The sequence below is a fragment of the Medicago sativa genome, chromosome 4 (assembly GCF_051527215.1).
Source record: "Medicago sativa cultivar Bolivia chromosome 4, Bolivia_mono, whole genome shotgun sequence".
Lineage (NCBI taxonomy): Eukaryota > Viridiplantae > Streptophyta > Magnoliopsida > Fabales > Fabaceae > Medicago > Medicago sativa.
In genome coordinates, this window is record NC_140752.1 from 81244873 (window position 1) to 81263544 (window position 18672).

An 18672-nucleotide genomic window follows, 5' to 3' on the forward strand; every position below is an offset into this window, starting at 1 on the left:
CAGTATTATACTCTTATTTATTGAATTTCATTCAACTTAACTACTCCACTAACTACAATTAATAAGGGTGTTTTAGTAAATACTACTAATTTTACCATTGAAATCAACACAATTAATCATTTCCTTAATAATTGTGCACAAACCTTAAACGACTAATATTGTGAGACGGATGGAGTATTAAAAAAAGTTCAAAATATGAAAATAGGACGTGCATTTAAACCTAATATTTTTTTTATTTGAAGGATAATATTTTTTATGTTTAAAAATAAGAAGAGTAAGAAGAGTATTTTTGTATTTTTCATGGACCGTGCTCAAGACCAAAGGTTGTCTCATGTTGAATTTTTAAAACAAAATGAGTAAAAAAAAGTTGATCAACCTGATTTCATGCTTGTTAGCAAATTATTAAGCGCAACCTAAAGGTTGTTGAATCTTTAAAAAGATAACTTAAACAATGAAAAGCATTGGACTTTCCTAAGGAGGCGAGTCGACGACCGCTATATGCCCATTTTAGCACAGATGGGGTGGAGAATTAAGTCTTAATTTTCTGAATTTTTTATAATCATTAAAGTATAATTGTTCGATAAAATAATAATATATCAATCGACTAAACGTAGTCTTTACTTTTTTTAGTGAACTTGGTCTGTTTCTTTTTTTGGTAGTGTACGTGGTCTTTGCTTAATAATCTAAATAATATATCCAAGAACTAAATATAGTCTTCGTTTAATAATATAGTCTCGCCAAGAATTTTCAGATTAAATAATATATCCAACAACTAAACTTAGTCTTCAAAATAATAGTTCTCTTTAGAATTGCTATATATACAAAATGTATTCTCTTTGATCAAAATATACGAGAAAAACATTTCACCAAAAAAAATATAAGAGAAAAACAGACTCAAATTTAATGTTCCATGCATGATACTGGTAAATACTAAAATTTAACTAATTTAATAGTATTATTTTCAAAATATTCATCAATTAGTTCAAAATTTAAGATATCACTCTTTAAGGGTCCTTCAAAAAAAAAAAAAACTCTTTTAAGGATCGAAACCTATATTACTTATTTATTTAAGTTTGAGTCCCTTGCCATTCAAACAAGTATATGTTTTATTTTAGAAAAACCAAGTATGTGTTGGTTATTATTCTCTTTTCCGTTTTATAAACAAAGATACTATCCTGATTTTGAATATAATGCATGTTTGGATTTGTGAAGTTTGTTGAAATCGTAGTTGCACCGTGACTTTATTAAAGATATTATGTGTAATTTTTGTTAAAATTGTGATGACCCATAATTCAATCAATCCCAGCAACAACCCCACATGCATATAAGCAGGGCCGTTCCTACGCATCTGGAGGCTCGGTTCTGTAAATGAAAAAAGACTCGTAATAAAATAAAAATATTTTTTTAAAGAATAATGTCTATTTAAAATTTTTAAAAGATAAATAAAATGTGTCATATATATGCGGTATATCGAAAGGTGAAAATCACTACCGTATAGTTTACAATCTCTGTAATAGTTTACAATCAAATACAGTACAACTGAAGTTGTCGTGCATAATCCTTTATTTCTTAATTTTTAGGTTTGAGTTAAGTATTTGGAAAAACATGATATAGCTTGTTAGCCTGATTAAAAAGCTATAAATCACATGAACTGATTACATTAAATAACGTACCATAAAGGACAATCTTCTCAAAAAACTGATTACATGTATGATATATAAATGATAAAAGGGATTATTTGAGGGCATGAAGGCTTACAGAACAAAAGACGGCAATGTGCAACTATTCCGACCGGAAGAGAATGCGCTGCGAATGCAGATGGGAGCAGAGAGGCTGCTGATGCCATCACCTTCTGTTGAGCAGTACATTGATGCTGTAAAACAAGTTGTTCATGCAAATAAACGTTGGGTAGACTTATTGCTCTAATTTTCTTTTATCTCTTTGCCTTGTTTTGTTTTTAGCGCATGTCTGGTATTACGATGTATTTGTCATAATCACAATGAGTCGCTTTGGTTCAGACAAAGTTCATTGTGACACCAAACATGCACCAAGTTCAAGTTTGAGTATGCACTAATGAGTTCAAGTTTGATTATTTCAAATTTGTAATTGGATTAATTGTAGGTGCCTCCTTGGGGAAAAGGAACATTGTACATTAGGCCTTTACTATTTGGAAGTGGACCTGTTCTGGGTATTGGACCAGCACCTCAATGCACCCTCTTAATATTCACTAATCCAATTAGCAACATTTACAAGGTACGGTATCTAATTTTCAACTAGAATTTATAAGTCAAAACAATTGATCTATTTCAATGTATATTATTAAAGGACTAACAAGCAAAGTGTAAACATGGACAGGGACAAAAATCAGCCTTGAATTTGTTGATTAATGAAAACTTTCCTCGTGCATATCCTGGTGGAACTGGTGGAGTAAAAAGTATTAGTAATTATCCACCTGTAAGTTATTTAAATCTGCAAAATAAAATAATAGAAGTTATCTATGACTATAAGCATTTGGTTGAAATTTATATCTCCTAAATAGGTTTTTCAAGTTGTAAAAGAAGCAAAAGCCAAAGGATTTTCCGATGTGCTTTTTCTAGATGCAGTGGAACATAAATACATTGAAGAGGTATCTTCGTGTAATGCTTTCATTGTGAAGGTAATGTTATATTACAACAAATTTTTTTGTTAATTTTTCATGTTTTATATTTATGTTAAATATAATTTGTACTTCATATATATATAGGGTAAGGTTATTTCAACTGCATCTACACTCGGAACTATTCTTCCTGGAGTCACAAGGAAAAGTGTCATTGAACTTGCACGTGATTTGGGTTACGAGGTAATTAATTAATTATTATACTCGTTTTCAATATACTTACTAATACTTTGCATGGATTCTGGTAGATGAGTTGAGATCCTCTCCATTTGATAAATTTTTTATATAATAAATTTTGCAAGGTGATGGAACGCAAGGTCTCGGTAGAAGAACTGCTTGAAGCTGATGAGGTTTTCTGCACTGGAACCGCTGTTGGGATCTCTGCTGTTGGCAGTGTAACATACAAGAATAAAAGGTGATACAATATATATATTGATGTTGTATTTTGCCGTGTTCACAAAATTACTTAATATATAGAATGTTTAAAGAGTGTTTTGGAGCACTCGTTAAGTTCACAAATATAATATATTAACAATTGATGTTGTTTTTTGCAGTGTTAACTTCAAAACAGGGGCAGATAATGTGACTAAGAAGTTGTATGATTTGATTACGGGCATCCAGACAGGTCTCTTGGAAGATAAGAAAGGATGGGTGGTCAAGATTGATTGAGCTACATTCTCTAAATGTTTGTTGGTCCCAGCTCCACATAATTCTAAACTACTAAATACTCCGGATTGAGTATAATATGAAGGTGAGAAAAAACACAAGAAGGGGGGTTGAATTGTGTTTTTGGAAAATTCTTCGTTTCTCCTAAAAACTGAATACACTGGTCAGAAGCTAAGTGAGACAGCTTCTGAAGTGATAATCAGAATCTAAATGCAGCGGAATAAAACAGAGAGAGAGAAGAAGAACGACACAAAGCAATTATACTGGTTCCTTCCACAATCCGGAAGTAGTCCAGTCCCCCTTGCACTTCCAAGGATATTTCACTAAGAGTAATATCTGATTACAATTGCTCAAGCACACAAGCAAGAGACTTCCTTTGCTCAAGCACACTTTGCAAGAGTCTTCCTATGCTCAAGAACACAATCAAGAGACTTCTATGCTCAAGCACAACTGCAAGAGACTTCCTTTGCTCAAGCACAACTGCAAGAGACTTCTAAACAAAATTACACAGAAAATTGTTTAAGGTTGAACACTTGATATACAATCAGAGGTGCTCACAATACAAATCAGATACAGACTCAAGGACTTAAGAATTTCTAGGATATGACTTTGAGACACAGAAATTCTAAGTGAATGCAGAACAATTTCAGCAGAGGTTTGGCACTTGTAAAAATGTTGAGAGTCTGTTGTTCAGCATTACCAAATCTCTAGGTCTTCACTCCTTTATATAAAGGTGTGAAAGAGACGTTGTGAAATTGCCAGCACATCAAAGAGTCGTTGTTGAAGCTTGATCTTTCACCTTTGATCTTTTGCCTGATTTGGTTGTTGTCCTATGAAGAACCAATTTGAAATCCATTCCTTATCCAAAGGAACATATATGCAGGCGAAACCGTATTCTGGAGCTGTTTTCTTGTCTTGTAGCTTGGACACAAAACAGAGTAGTGGAGAAGGTGGTTGTACAGTTCGTACAAAGTACAATGTCAACGCTTTCATCCAAAATTGCAAGCACATGCCTTCAAACACCTTTGAAATGACCGTTGCAAAATTCCACTAATCTTTTGTTGTGTTTTCGAATCCAATAGACATCTTTTGCAGTGATGATTCTTCAATCCTTGAATCTTTGCAAATCCAGTTGATCTTCAGCTTCTGGTGAAATGGCTTCTGATGATACAGCTTCTGCAGCTTCTGATGATATGGCTTCTGGACCTCTTGTCTTCAGGAGCACTATTCGTACTTCAGAAGCGCTTTACTTCAGGAGCACTCTTCTTCCTTCAGGAGCGACTTTACTTCAGGAGCACTTTGCTTCCTTCAAAAGCGAATTTACTTCAGGAGCACTTTGCTTCCTTCAGAAGCGACTTTACTTCAGGAGCACTTTGCCTTCAGGAGCGTCCAAGCTTCAAATTTTGTTGTTTCCTTTGCTCTTTATTTGCTCATTCAGAACCAATAAATGATGTAACTTTTTAATTATGGTCCTGTACACTTGAACAAATATTAGCTAGTCCAATTTACAATTTTTAATACCTTGTTATCATCAAAACTCTTTAAGGTTCATTGTTAAACACATTTTGTTCCAACAATCTCCCCCTTTTTGATGATGACAAACAAAAGTATTTAAAATTGATCAATTGTTGTTAATCTAATTAACAAGTTGACTTTGGGGTTCTGAGGTTTGTAAGCTCAGAATCTGAGGTTTGTAAGCTCAAACTCCCCCTGAGTCTGATAGTCTTTAAGGTGAGGTTTGTAAGCTCCCCCTAAGTTCTATCCAGGTTAATTAAATTCATTTTACGCACAATAAAATTATCAGAGCTTAAAAAAAATTGAAAGAATTAACTTATAGATAAGAAGAATGGTTCAATTAATTTTACTTGAATTTTGACACTCCTTCTTTCGTTCATAGCTTATACCATTAAGGTAAAAAAAATGATAGAAGTTTTTCAAAAAGTTTCAAATATCATTAATGGGGCTCAGAGCCTTTAAATACTTGTCACATATACTCCCCCTTTTGTCATTATCAAAAAAAATTGAAATAAAATAATCATAAGAGACAAAAAGATGTGAGAAAAACTCAAACATGAAGAGAGTATAATAAGTAAATAACTAGACTATCCAGGCAATCAGAATCAGAATCAGTTAAGCAATCAGAACCATTAAGCATTCAGAAGCATTGAAAAATAACACAAGACAATTTCAGAAGCAAAAACTAAAGAGCTAAAACAAACAACAAACAAAAGAAAACACTAAGGTGTGCAACTAAGGGTTGGTTTGTTGTTGTTTCTTCATCTTCTCCATTTCTTCCATTTGTTTCTGCAACAGTTCTTCAAGCTGTTGTTGCCTCTGGAGAAGAGCCATTTCCCTTTCTCTAGCTTCTTGTTGCTGTTGAGCCATCTGCTGCCTCAGAAGCTTGAACATCCTTGAGTATCTGGTCAAGTAGTCCATCTCTGAGAAGAATGACTTGTTTGCCAGGAGCAGTGTAGAACTTCTAACTCTGAGACTTTGCTTCAGATGCTCCATTAACCTTCTGACAGAAGCTTCCTTGCTTCTGATGCACTTAGCCTTTACATCTTCTATGAACTCAGCAGCTCTGTTCTGAAGTGATGCCCAGGAGTCTTCATATGCATTGGTGAGATCAATTGTCCTTCTTTGATCCACCAGATTATGCATATTATAGAGGATTGAGAGTAGCTCAGCGTTAATATGTACAGATTCCAGGATGTTTGAGGGTGGTTGTTCAAGAGTTTCTAGGTCAGAATCACTAAGTTCAGGCTCTTGAACAGGGCTAGAAACTGGAATGGTGATGTGTTGAGTTGGGTATGAGGTGGATGGCTGATTAGAAGCAATAGTTGCGGTAGTGGTTGAGTCTTGGACATTGACTTGAGAAATGTCAATATCCATGGGAGTTGGTTCTGGTTGTTGATAGTCAGTTTCAGTTGGTGGTTGTTGTGGTGAAGTTGATGTCTGAGTGTTGGGTTGGGGGTCAATGTTAGCTACTGGTGATGATGGTTGTGGGGGTGATGTGGGTTTGTGTGGTTCAGGTGGTTGATGATGGGGGCTTTCTAAAACAACTTTATCAGAAACAGCTGCTTCTGGAGTTGTCTCAGAGGCTTTTTCTGAGGTTGATTCAACATCTTCTGGTATGATCATGTTGAGAGGTTGAATGTTAAGAGGTTGAGGGTGATGGCGAAGAATAGTATCAATGACTTTCTCTCTCTGCTCAGCTATTTTAGCCAGCTTCTGATTGATTATATGACCAACTGGTTCATACGAGCTTGGGTGAGAGGGCTTTGTGTTGGTCTTGGTTGATGTTGGATGGCTTTTTACTGGTTTTCGAAAAAGTTGAGCTATGGGTTTATCATCATCAGAATCTGATGATGATGGGGATGCGGAATCTGGTGATATATTAACTACCTCTTCTGGTTCAGGATCAGAATCCTCTTTAGCAGACTCAATGGCCATCAGCATCAGTTGCTTAGCTTCTGAAACTACAGACTCTTGTAGCTCAGATGCAATTTCCAAGACTTTCTCAGCTTATGCCTTCTTCCCTTGTAAATCCTTCAAAGCCAAATCAGAAGCAGCTTCTGCTTTCTTGGTAACATGAGGAAAATCCTTTGTCCTCCTTACAGCTTGCTTCCTTTTCTTCTTTGGTATTGCAGGTTGATCAAGAGCAATACCAATATCCAATATCAACCTTGAGTCCATATCTTCAGCAGCTTTTTCAATTGATGTCCCACCAATTTTAAGCTTATCAGAAATGACTTTAGCCTTCTTTGCAGATCTTTCAACCTCCAAATATTCTTCCTTAGTCATCTTCCTCTTTGACTGTCTTCCTCTGACTCGTGGCAGAGCACCACCATACATTTCCTCAGGTACATCCTCCAATCTGATGACCTTGTTGGTTGCCTCATAGTAATCCTTGATGTAGTACATCTGCACATCAAGAGGATCCTGCTTGCAGATAGGTGGGAAATCTCTCATAAGATCAGACAAGACATGAGATACACTAAGGTCAGTGTCACGCTCGATGACCTTGGTGATCAGCTTCATATTTTTGAGAGTTTGAGCATTTATGAATGCTCCAGTCTTAGCGTCAATCATCTTATCAGTGAAGGCTTGAACACTGCTTAGACTGTCCAAGATACCACCTTGATAGAATATCTCTGATAAGAGTCTTCCATAAGGAACCCAACGTTTATTCAGTAGCTGACTCTGTTTCAGACACTCTATCAGGTACTTGAACATGTATTTGGGCACGTTCACCTTTTCCTTCTTGATGAAGTGCTGGAGAAAAACTTTCTGTGCCAAATTTGGTTTTTCACATCCACCGCATGGCAGTAAGTTCTCATTCTGAATCTTCAGAAGCAGCTTAGTTTCCATGCCCAAATCAGCATACTTCCCTTCCTTTGGAGAATTGTATATCACCATGTTTGCTCTTGCTTTCCAGATGCGTTCTTCATCAGTACTGGAAAGATCAATTCCAGAGTAATTTCCAGAAGCTTTTAGACCAAGAACAGCTTCTATATGCCACTGTGTAATTCTCACTAGAATACCACAGATACTTGACCTGATTTCATCTCCAGTAAATGGCTCAAGTCCCATTTCTTCTCTAGATTTTCCTTCCAATTCTGGATAGAGCAGAACCATATGACTTTCTTCAGCTATGGACGCTGCTTTATTATAAACTTTTGCTCTAACCCAGAAGTGCCTGACCAATGCTTCGTATGTTGGTCCATTCAACATTTTGAAGTATTGCATGAGTCCTTGCTCTTCATAGTAGCTTCTGATCCAACACTTATGAAAAGCCAGTGATTCAAAATCGACTGGATTCTCTATCTGAACCTGTAAATCCCATTCTTCCAAATTCATGCTTCTTCCTCTGTAGTCATATTCAGGGACCATACGTGAAGTAGATTCTAAAACTTTTGAGCTTGATGATGCCATTGATGATGATTGAAGAAGATTTGAAGAAGATGAATATTTTAGGGTTCTAGGGTTGAGAGAATGCGCTTACTTCGCAATAACAGGTTTGAGAGCAAATGTGTTTGTTGTGAGTGAGTAGTGTGTGAATTGACAAAGTGTTAAGAGTAAAACGATTGCAATTCAAAAGAGACAAACAAACATAACATTAATGACTAATTGGGGGCGCGTGAAAGTACTTTCAAAGCTAGTGAATCATCATTGCCCTTTTAAGTTATACACCAATACATACAGGCCACGTCAGAAACTCTCAGAGTAACTACCAAGTTAGTGGGCCAGAAGTTACCATAAAAAGTAACTCCCACCGTTTCCACTAACTCTACTATTCAGAAGCATAAAATCCAGCTTTTGGACTTCAGATGCTGACGTCATCATCAGAAGCGAGTTTTCCTCAGAACCTCAATAAAGAGCTTCTGATGGACTACTGCTTCTGAACTAACTTCAGAACCTAAAATCCTATTCAGGAGCAAGCAAACATTTAATCAGACACGTAGTGCATGTTCAAATTTTTCTTTATAAAATCAAATCTTTCAACAGTTAAAGGCTTAGTAAATATATCAGCCCATTGATTTTCAGTATCAATGAATTGTATATCTAAAATTCCTTTTTGAACATAGTCTCTGATAAAATGGTGTTTGATTTCAATGTGCTTAGCTCTTGAATGCAAAATTGGATTTTTAGACAAACAAATAGCAGCAGTATTATCACAATAAATGGGAATACTTTTAGCAATTATCTGATAGTCTTCCAACTGATGTTTCATCCAAAGTAGTTGTGTACAACAACTTGCAGCTGAAATGTATTCTGCTTCTGCTGTAGACATAGCAATAGTTATTTGTCTTTTGCTAGCCCAAGATATAAGATTATCACCCAGAAATTGACAATTGTCACTGGTTGACCTTCTTTCAATCCTATCACCAGCATAATCAGCATCACAGAATCCAATTAGCTTATAATCTAAGGATTTCCTATAAAGGAGTCTAAGATTAGTTGTTCCCTTCAAATACCTGAAGATTCTCTTGACAGCAGTCATATGAGATTCTCTAGGATCTGATTGGAATCTTGCACACAAGCATACACTGAATAAAATATCTGGCGTAGATGCAGTGAGGTATAACAAAGAACCAATCATACCTCTGTACAGCTTCTGATCTACTTTAGCTCTTTCATCTTCTTTGCTTAAGGTGCACGTAGGGTGCATTGGAGTGTTCATCACTTTACAATCTTCAAGCTTGAACTTCTTCAGAAGCTCCTTTGTATACTTTGATTGATGAACATAGACTCCATCTTTGCATTGGTTGATTTGAATGCCAAGGAAGAACTTCAGCTCTCCCATCATGCTCATTTCAAATTCATCCTGCATCAACTTAGAAAATTCCTTGCAAAGAGATGCATTAGTAGAACCAAATATTATATCATCAACATATATTTGCACAACAATAATATCTTTCCCAAGGGTCCTTCTGAAGAGTGTTGTATCAACCTGTCCTCTTTTAAAATCATTTTTGATTAAGAAATTACTTAGTCTATCATACCAAGCTCTGGGAGCTTGTTTCAAGCCATATAGTGATTTCTTCAGTTTAAAAACATGGTCAGGATATTTAATATCCTCAAATCCAGGAGGTTGCTTGACATACACTTCTTCTTCTATGACACCATTGAGAAATGTACTCTTGACATCCATCTGATATAATATTATGCCATGATTAACTGCATAAGACAGAAGTAACCTAATTGCTTCCAATCTTGCAACTGGAGCAAATGTTTCAGTGTAATCAATGCCTTCTTGTTGACTATACCCTTGTGCAATAAGTCTGGCTTTGTTTCTTGTTACTTCTCCTTGCTCATTCAACTTGTTTCTGAATACCCATTTTGTTCCAATAATGTTCTTGTGCTGAGGTTTGGGTACCAGATCCCACACATCATTTCTTTGAAATTGATTCAACTCTTCTTGCATAGCTAAGATCCATCCATCATCTGAAAGTGCTTCATCAACTGTTGTAGGTTCAATCATTAAGATCAGTCCAATCATTGATTCTTCTTGTCTGAAGTATGATCTTGTTCTTCTTGGACTATCTTTGTTTCCAATGATTAGCTCCTCAGGATGTGAAGCCTTGTGCTTGAATGTGTTTCTGGGAGGATCTGCTTGATGTGAGCCATCTTGTGCTTCATCAGAAGCAGCTTCATCTTGCGCTTCTGATGTGGGTTCAGCTTCTGGACTTTCTTCAAATTCAGCTATCTGATCAGGTTTTGGAGTAGCTTCAGGAACCTGTATCTCTGCAAAACTTTCACCTTGCTATGATCTTGCCTGACTGGTTGCCTCCAAACTTCACATTTCCTCCCTCTTTCATTGTTAGGCTGAGGAACATGGACTTTTCTCCTGTCATGTGTCTTGAGCAACCGCTGTCTAGGTACCATGATCTTTGCTTTGGCACTGCTCTTAGACATACCTCGTTTTCATCTTCTGAGTCTGAATCTGATCCAGCTTCTGAAGTTGCTGTTGCTACCAACCCAACAGCTACCTTTGCATCTTCATCAGCTTCCTCTTTATCAGATCCAGATTCACTTTCCAAATCATCCCAAGTTGCCATTAAACTCTGCTTAATCTGCTTCTTGTATTTGCTTGGTTTGAAAGTTGATTTCTTTGACTTGTCCTTTGATTTCTCCTTCTGAAGATCAGGACATTCAGCAATGAAGTGTCCAGGCTTCTTACAGTTGAAGCATCCCTTCTGATCTTCTTTCCTTCAGCTTCTGGAGTTACCTCTTCTGGCTTGAAACTTTCTGTTCTTCTTGGCCAGATACTGAAGTCTGCTTGAGAGCATAGCCATCTCAGCAGGATCTGGTTCAGAATCTGAACTTGATTGTTCTTCCTCTTCAGATTCAACCACTTTGAGAGCTTTTGAGGACTTGCCTTTGGATGGAAGAGCTATTGATTTACTCTTCTTAGTAGACTCATGTTCATTAAGACTTAACTCATGAACTTTGAGAGAACTAACAAGATCCTCGACACTTAAAGTGTTTAAATCTTTAGCTTCCTCAATGGCAGTCACCTTTGGTCTCCATCTAGCAGGCAAGCTTCTGAGTATCTTGCTCACATGGTCAGAAGCAACATAACTCTTCTTCAGGATTTGTAGCCCAGAGACTAAGGTTTGAAACCTTGAGTACATCTCCTCGATAGTTTCATCATCCTTCATCTTGAATAACTCATACTGATGTACAAGCATGAGAGCTTTTGCTTCTTTGACCTTCTTGCTGCCTTCGTAATTTGAACAGAGAGAAGCAAACATAGCTTTAGCAGTGGATTTGTCACTCATCTTCATGTACTCTGCTTTAGGAATGGCAGTGACAAGAGCTCCTCTGATAATATGATGCTTCTTGTAAAGTTTCTTCAGCTCAGGAGTATGTTTCTTTCTATCCACAGCAGCTCCTTCTTCATCAAGAACCAAGTCACCAACTCCTTCTTCTAGTATATCCCATAGTTCTTCGTCTAAGCTCATGATATAACTATAGAAGTTGGTTTTCCACCAAGAAAATTCTTCAGCATCTCCATTGAACTTTGGAACTTTTCCAACACTGGATCTTTTACTATCACTATAATCATGTGAGACATTTTTATAGCTAGTATCACCAATAGGAGGAGGAGTAGACATGTTTTTCTTAGATCTTTGACTGTTGCACGGTTAAGTGTTACACAACAAACCAGGCTCTGATACCAATTGAAGGTGAGAAAAAACACAAGAAGGGGGGTTGAATTGTGTTTTTGGAAAATTCTTCGTTTCTCCTAAAAACTGAATACACTGGTCAGAAGCTAAGTGAGACAGCTTCTGAAGTGATAATCAGAATCTAAATGCAGCGGAATAAAACAGAGAGAGAGAAGAAGAACGACACAAAGCAATTATACTGGTTCCTTCCACAATCCGGAAGTAGTCCAGTCCCCCTTGCACTTCCAAGGAGATTTCACTAAGAGTAATATCTGATTACAATTGCTCAAGCACACAAGCAAGAGACTTCCTTTGCTCAAGCACACTTTGCAAGAGTCTTCCTATGCTCAAGAACACAATCAAGAGACTTCTATGCTCAAGCACAACTGCAAGAGACTTCCTTTGCTCAAGCACAACTGCAAGAGACTTCTAAACAAAATTACACAGAAAATTGTTTAAGGTTGAACACTTGATATACAATCAGAGGTGCTCACAATACAAATCAGATACAGACTCAATGACTTAAGAATTTCTAGGATATGACTTTGAGACACAGAAATTCTAAGTGAATGCAGAACAATTTCAGCAGAGGTTTGGCACTTGTAAAAATGTTGAGAGTCTGTTGTTCAGCATTACCAAATCTCTAGGTCTTCACTCCTTTATATAGAGGTGTGAAAGAGACGTTGTGAAATTGTCAGCACATCAAAGAGTCGTTGTTGAAGCTTGATCTTTCACCTTTGATCTTTTGCCTGATTTGGTTGTTGTCCTATGAAGAACCAATTTGAAATCCATTCCTTATCCAAAGGAACATATATGCAGGCGAAACCGTATTCTGGAGCTGTTTTCTTGTCTTGTAGCGTGGACACAAAACAGAGTAGTGGAGAAGGTGGTTGTACAGTTCGTACAAAGTACAATGTCAACGCTTTCATCCAAAATTGCAAGCACATGCCTTCAAACACCTTTGAAATGACCGTTGCAAAATTCCACTAATCTTTTGTTGTGTTTTCGAATCCAATAGACAGCTTTTGCAGTGATGATTCTTCAATCCTTGAATCTTTGCAAATCCAGTTGATCTTCAGCTTCTGGTGAAATGGCTTCTGATGATGCAGCTTCTGCAGCTTCTGATGATATGACTTCTGGACCTCTTGTCTTCAGGAGCACTATTCGTACTTCAGAAGCGCTTTAGTTCAGGAGCACTCTTCTTCCTTCAGGAGCGACTTTACTTCAGGAGCACTTTGCTTCCTTCAGAAGCGACTTTACTTCAGGAGCCCTTTGCTTCCTTCAGAAGCGACTTTACTTCAGGAGCACTTTGCCTTCAGGAGCGTCCAAGCTTCAAATTTTGTTGTTTCCTTTGCTCTTTATTTGCTCATTCAGAACCAATAAATGATGTAACTTTTTAATTATGGTCATGTACACTTGAACAAATATTAGCTAGTCCAATTTACAATTTTTAATACCTTGTTATCATCAAAACTCTTTAAGGTTCATTGTTAAACACATTTTGTTCCAACATAATAATAATGACATAAGCTTGTTTATGTCACAAAAAATATAAGCTCGTCTTGGAGAGAAAAATAAGATAATATAAGTATATGGTGTGTTTGTCAAAATCACAATGAATCATCGTGACTTTGTAAAAACTATATAGCAAAATTACGATGGTTCAACATGTATTAACAAATTCATGTAATATCAAACATGCTCTAAATAATATTTGTTTTAATGTCAAATCACAATGAATTTCTCTAAAAGATTTGACACTAAAAAGAAAGAGAAATGGAAATAGTTTCTCTCATTGGAACCCTTTTCATTTTCTCAATTCTAACATTTTAACCATCAAATTTGATATTTTATTTTCTTTATAAATATCCCTTATGTTTGATACAAATCCGCGAGCGTATGGTTCTATCGAGTAGTAAAAATATCGTTCTATAGAGAATTATTGCAATTACCTATTTCGTTTTCAATGTTGATTAGCCGAAAAGATTAAGTATTCGAAGTTCAACAGTTTTTGATTTAAATTCATACTCGCTCCGGTCCTATTTATAAGAGAAAGTTAGGTCAACAAAAGTTGATGTATTTGGACTAAATTTTTAACTAGATACATTAACTTTCGTTGACCCAACTTTCTCTTATAAATAGCACCGGAGGGAGTATAATATAAAAAGGCCTTAGAATTGTGGTCAAATCTTAATGACAAAAACTGAACAATTCCTTGTCTATTTCCTTATTCTATGTTAAATTTATTTTCTTAAGACAATATTTTCGTAAGTATTTCTTGTTTCCCTTTAGAATACATGAATGTATCTCAATAGCAATAAAACTTATTCTCATGGTTTATTGTTATTGAGATCCTTTAAGTTCAATCTTATAGTCTCAAGATTTACAAAACTACTCTCATGTTTTGCTCACCTTGACTAATATCATTTGTTCTAATATCAATCTTCATCTTTCGATCCTTCGATTGATATTTGAAATATGACTTAAAAATGATGAGATTAGATTAGAAACAAATTTAAACAGACTAAGGTTCTAAACTTGGTTTGAATAGGATTTAGTCATTAGACATTGTAGACAAAAGACAATAATTAAAAGATATGGAATAATAAGACATAAAAGTAAATTGTTGAATGTAAATTACAGAATTATAAAGGGCAAGAAAATAAAATACAATAAGATAAAATGCAGAAATTAGAGCAAAACAACTTAGAACAAAATGCTAACTTTTGATTCAATCTTAAAACAAGTTCACAAGATATTCCTCGGTAGTTGACAATTGTGATATGAGCCATATATATAGCCTATAACCTCAGACAGGGGATTAAACTCGGATTACAAGGCAATAATGGGCAGTTTCCAAGAGTTTTCATCATTAATATTTGACTGCATAACGTGCACGGTCGTGCTGGTGAGGCACACAACCGTGCTTGATCCAAAAACGACCAAAACTGAACAGCTGAAGGGCCGCACGGTCGTGCGGCTGAGGCGCACAGTCTGTGCGAGTCATTCGCACCACCTGCGCACGATCAGCACAAAATAGGCGCACGATCAAGCAAAAATGGGGCACGACCGTGCCACTTGAAAATAGCATGTTTCTTGACTTTTGTTGACTTCCTTGGCTTTCAATCCTTAACTTTGGCCCAAATGCATTGTTCTTCAATATTTTTATTCTGAAATTAAAACAAACACTTAGAAGTAAACTAGCTCTAGAATAAGATAAAAACACACATTTTTATTGAAATTGACGACTAAAAACATCACAAACTACCACTTATCAATTTTGATGATTGAAATATTAAAATTGAGAATAGAGAGAATCTATTCCCAAAGAGTAATGACATGTATACACTCACAATTTCTCAACATTTATTTAACATCTCATTTTCTCTCTATCTCTCTTCATATCACATCACTAATGTGATAACACCTCTTTATTTATTTATTTGTCAAAGTGTTATTATTCATTCCCAGAAAAAATAAAACTATTTGTTATTGGGTAGTTAAGATATATGCATGAATCCCTAAAAAAAAAAAAAGATATATGCATGAATGTACATACGGGTTGCACGACGTTGGTGACCATAGTAAGTTAGGCATTTTAGAGTTAAAATATTCAAAAATTCATTATAAAATATTATCAAAGTTTAAACGGAATTGTTAAAATATAGTATCTTCTTTTACACATTCATGTCAAATATTTAGGTATCTCTCAATCAAAATCCAAACTTTAGTTCTCTATATCGTGGAATTTTAGTCTCTTTTGCTACATTCAATCTTAGTGGATCATATATACTCTTTTTTATATGTAAAAAAAATGTGTGGTGCGTATTTATATATAAAACACACATGCTATGGAAGCATATCAAGTGAGAAAGAAGATTCTTATGTGAGAATGAGAGAATCAAATTTGAGCTTTTGGATTAAACTAAAAAACTAAAAAAACTGTCAATCACAACTACTACAAACGGTAAAACCACCAAACCAGTCAGCCACCAAAGATCCCAACTATCAATATTGCTTATAGATTAAATGGGGCAAAAACAAGTGGAGACCACATTCATAGGCATGAGTAGCGCATGAGCCATCCTTATTTATTCTCATTGCCCCTTATAGTCTTCATCAATTTAGGTCCATTCCTTCGCTTTCACCAACCAATCCCTCATCCCTTACTTTGCCATTACAGTCCAAAAACAAAAATAAACGTAGAAATAACATCAAGAAATACTAATATTGTGTTTGCTAATGTGAGGGATATTGGTTAAATAATCATTAGAAAGAAATGCTTCAAAAGAATCCATAGAAAGAAAGTTTGTCTAAAAAATAGATGCTAAATAATTGTCAATGGTAATACTTGCATTATTTTCAAAATTACAAACTTATGTCTCGAGATTTGAGAGAAGGTCTATCCTTATACTGGGAGTTAGACAAATGATGGAGAAGGAAGGAGTAGAACATGGGAGCTTCTAGGTATTCTCACAAAAAAAGCGTTTTGATACACTTTTTAATTTTTTTTAAACTAATAAACTAACGATGATTTTTATGAATTCCGTATTTCATATTTTAGGAAAGATCATTTTATAAGAAAAAGTGTCATTTAATTGTTTATCGATATTATACAAATTTTTATATTTTATCTTAAAAAATATTTATCATTATGAGTAATAAAAGTTCAGAAAAAAATTATTTAGCAACACTTGTAGTAAATAATGCTTTGTATTAGTATAATTTTGTAAATGATGGAAAATATTTTCTTTTCTAAAAATCCAATTTAAAGAATAAATAAAGTAGATCAGACCAAGTCAAAGTGTATAATGTATTGTGGATATTATCGCAAAACACATCTTGTCTTGTTATTAATTCTGAATTCTTAATGAAAATAGTGTCGTCTTAATGCTGTGTTTTTTTAGGCGTAATGAAAATAATATGTTATGATTTTATGAATAACAATAAATGAACTTTTTTTTTTTCAGAAACAACAAATGAACTTCAACATGAGAGATATCCTACGTGATTTTAGAAATAAATGAAGGCTTTGCACTAAATCAAAGCTTGAGTAGGTTAGATTAGGTTTGAATGTTTTTTTTCCTGACGGAAGGTTAGGTTGTTGCTTGCATATATAATAAAAGAATGTGGGGAAGAATGAAATGTCTCTTTTTTTTTTTTTTTTTTGAGCAAGAAATGTCTCATTTTATTTAGCTTTGATTTTGGCAAGTAACAAACCTACCCATCCGTGGTTGGTAGTACTACTACTAATTACTGTTAATAACTCCATCCGTTCCAAATAGTATATGTACGTTACTTCAAAAAGGAATCTCACTTAATCAATTATTCTCTCATCAAAATAGTTTATTTTAATCATTCATACATCATATCTCATTAACAATATATTAAAACCATCAATGTCACCAAAGATCAATATCACTCTAGTATTTTTCCTCTACAACAATCTTTAGGTCAAGTCAGAATTTTTTCTATACAGAGTTAAATAAAATAAAAAAAATTAAAGGCACCTACTTCCAAGTCGTCTCTTGGTGGGAGGTTATTCCCTCAACCTTTAGGTCCTATTGGTTCAAGGTCGGGTAACTTGAAGAAAAAAAAATTGAGGCATATTTAAATAAAGAAATCGGACATCAAGCCATAAAAAATCTTTTAGATTTACTAGGCTGGTCAAAATCTTGGTTAAGAAATATTCAAACAGAAAATTTATCTTCAAACATTTCAAAGTCAAAAATATATTTCTTTATAAAAATTACTTTTTTTGATTCTTTAAACTAGTGATGGCAATGTGGGTCAGCCCACCACATTTAAGCATGCCCCACTATTAATTCAAGCATTTAAAACATCGTGATAAATCTTAATTAAAGTAGGTTTTCAAATAAAATTTTACTGCAAATATCATGATAAGTCTTAAAATAGAACTTAATCAATGACATATATTAACTTGTTAGTCTATTTAAATACAGCAAAATACTCCTTCAAAAAAGATATACTCCCTCCGTCTCTAAATTATTGTCGTTTAAGATTTGTGCACGGTTATTAAGGAAATGATTGATTGTGTTGATTACAATGGTAAAATTAATACCATTTACTAAAATACCCTTATTAATTGTAGTTAGTGGAGTAGTTAAGTTTGATGAAATTCAAAAAATAAGGGTATAATAATGGAAAAAAAATAATAAATGCTGCATTGGTATTCTAAAGTGACAATTATTTTGAGATAAAGAAAAACATGCTAAAGAGACTATTATTGTGAGAAGGAGGGAGTAGCAAAATGTTAACTTGAGCAAGTTAAGAAGTCAAATATAGAAACTTAATCTTGAAAAATTATGCATTCAATATTTTTAGCTCCTTAACTTGTGTCATTAAAGGCACATGGCACAAGTTAGCATGATCTTTAATATGGAAGTCAAATTATTTATTTAAGATTAGCTCATTTAAGTTGGTTTAGTGATGTTGGTTTGAGACCTTAGAGTGTGCTCCTCTTAAGGTCTCATGTTCACCTCATTGTGTCAATTTCATTGAGATACGTTCATATAGAGCAATGATCTACCTTAAATGGGCCCCGCAAGTGGATGTTAGTATCAAACCCTTCAGATTAGTCAGACTCAGTTGTAGCCGGATACCAAGTTTAAAAAAACATTTGTACGCTAACTGATCATATCATACTCTAAAAAAATG

At 34.9% G+C, this 18672-nt stretch overlaps 1 protein-coding gene across 2 annotated transcripts; it reads left to right on the forward strand.

The window, feature by feature from the left end:
• Window positions 1-1711: 1711 nt before the first annotated feature.
• On the forward strand, window positions 1712-13724 carry LOC146932557 (branched-chain-amino-acid aminotransferase 2, chloroplastic-like). 2 transcript variants are annotated; one of them, XM_085704253.1, is made up of 8 exons: window positions 1712-1908; window positions 2122-2253; window positions 2350-2454; window positions 2540-2656; window positions 2744-2839; window positions 2959-3071; window positions 3211-3399; window positions 13506-13724. In XM_085704253.1, exons 1-7 carry the CDS (start codon window positions 1747-1749, stop codon window positions 3323-3325), a joined length of 840 nt encoding a protein of 279 aa, XP_085560379.1. In that variant the 5' UTR covers window positions 1712-1746; the 3' UTR covers window positions 3326-3399; window positions 13506-13724. The 2 variants fall into 2 exon arrangements, with proteins under 2 accessions (XP_085560379.1, XP_085560380.1); XM_085704254.1 differs by having other exon boundaries at window positions 2356-2454.
• The last annotated feature ends 4948 nt before the right edge of the window (window positions 13725-18672 follow it).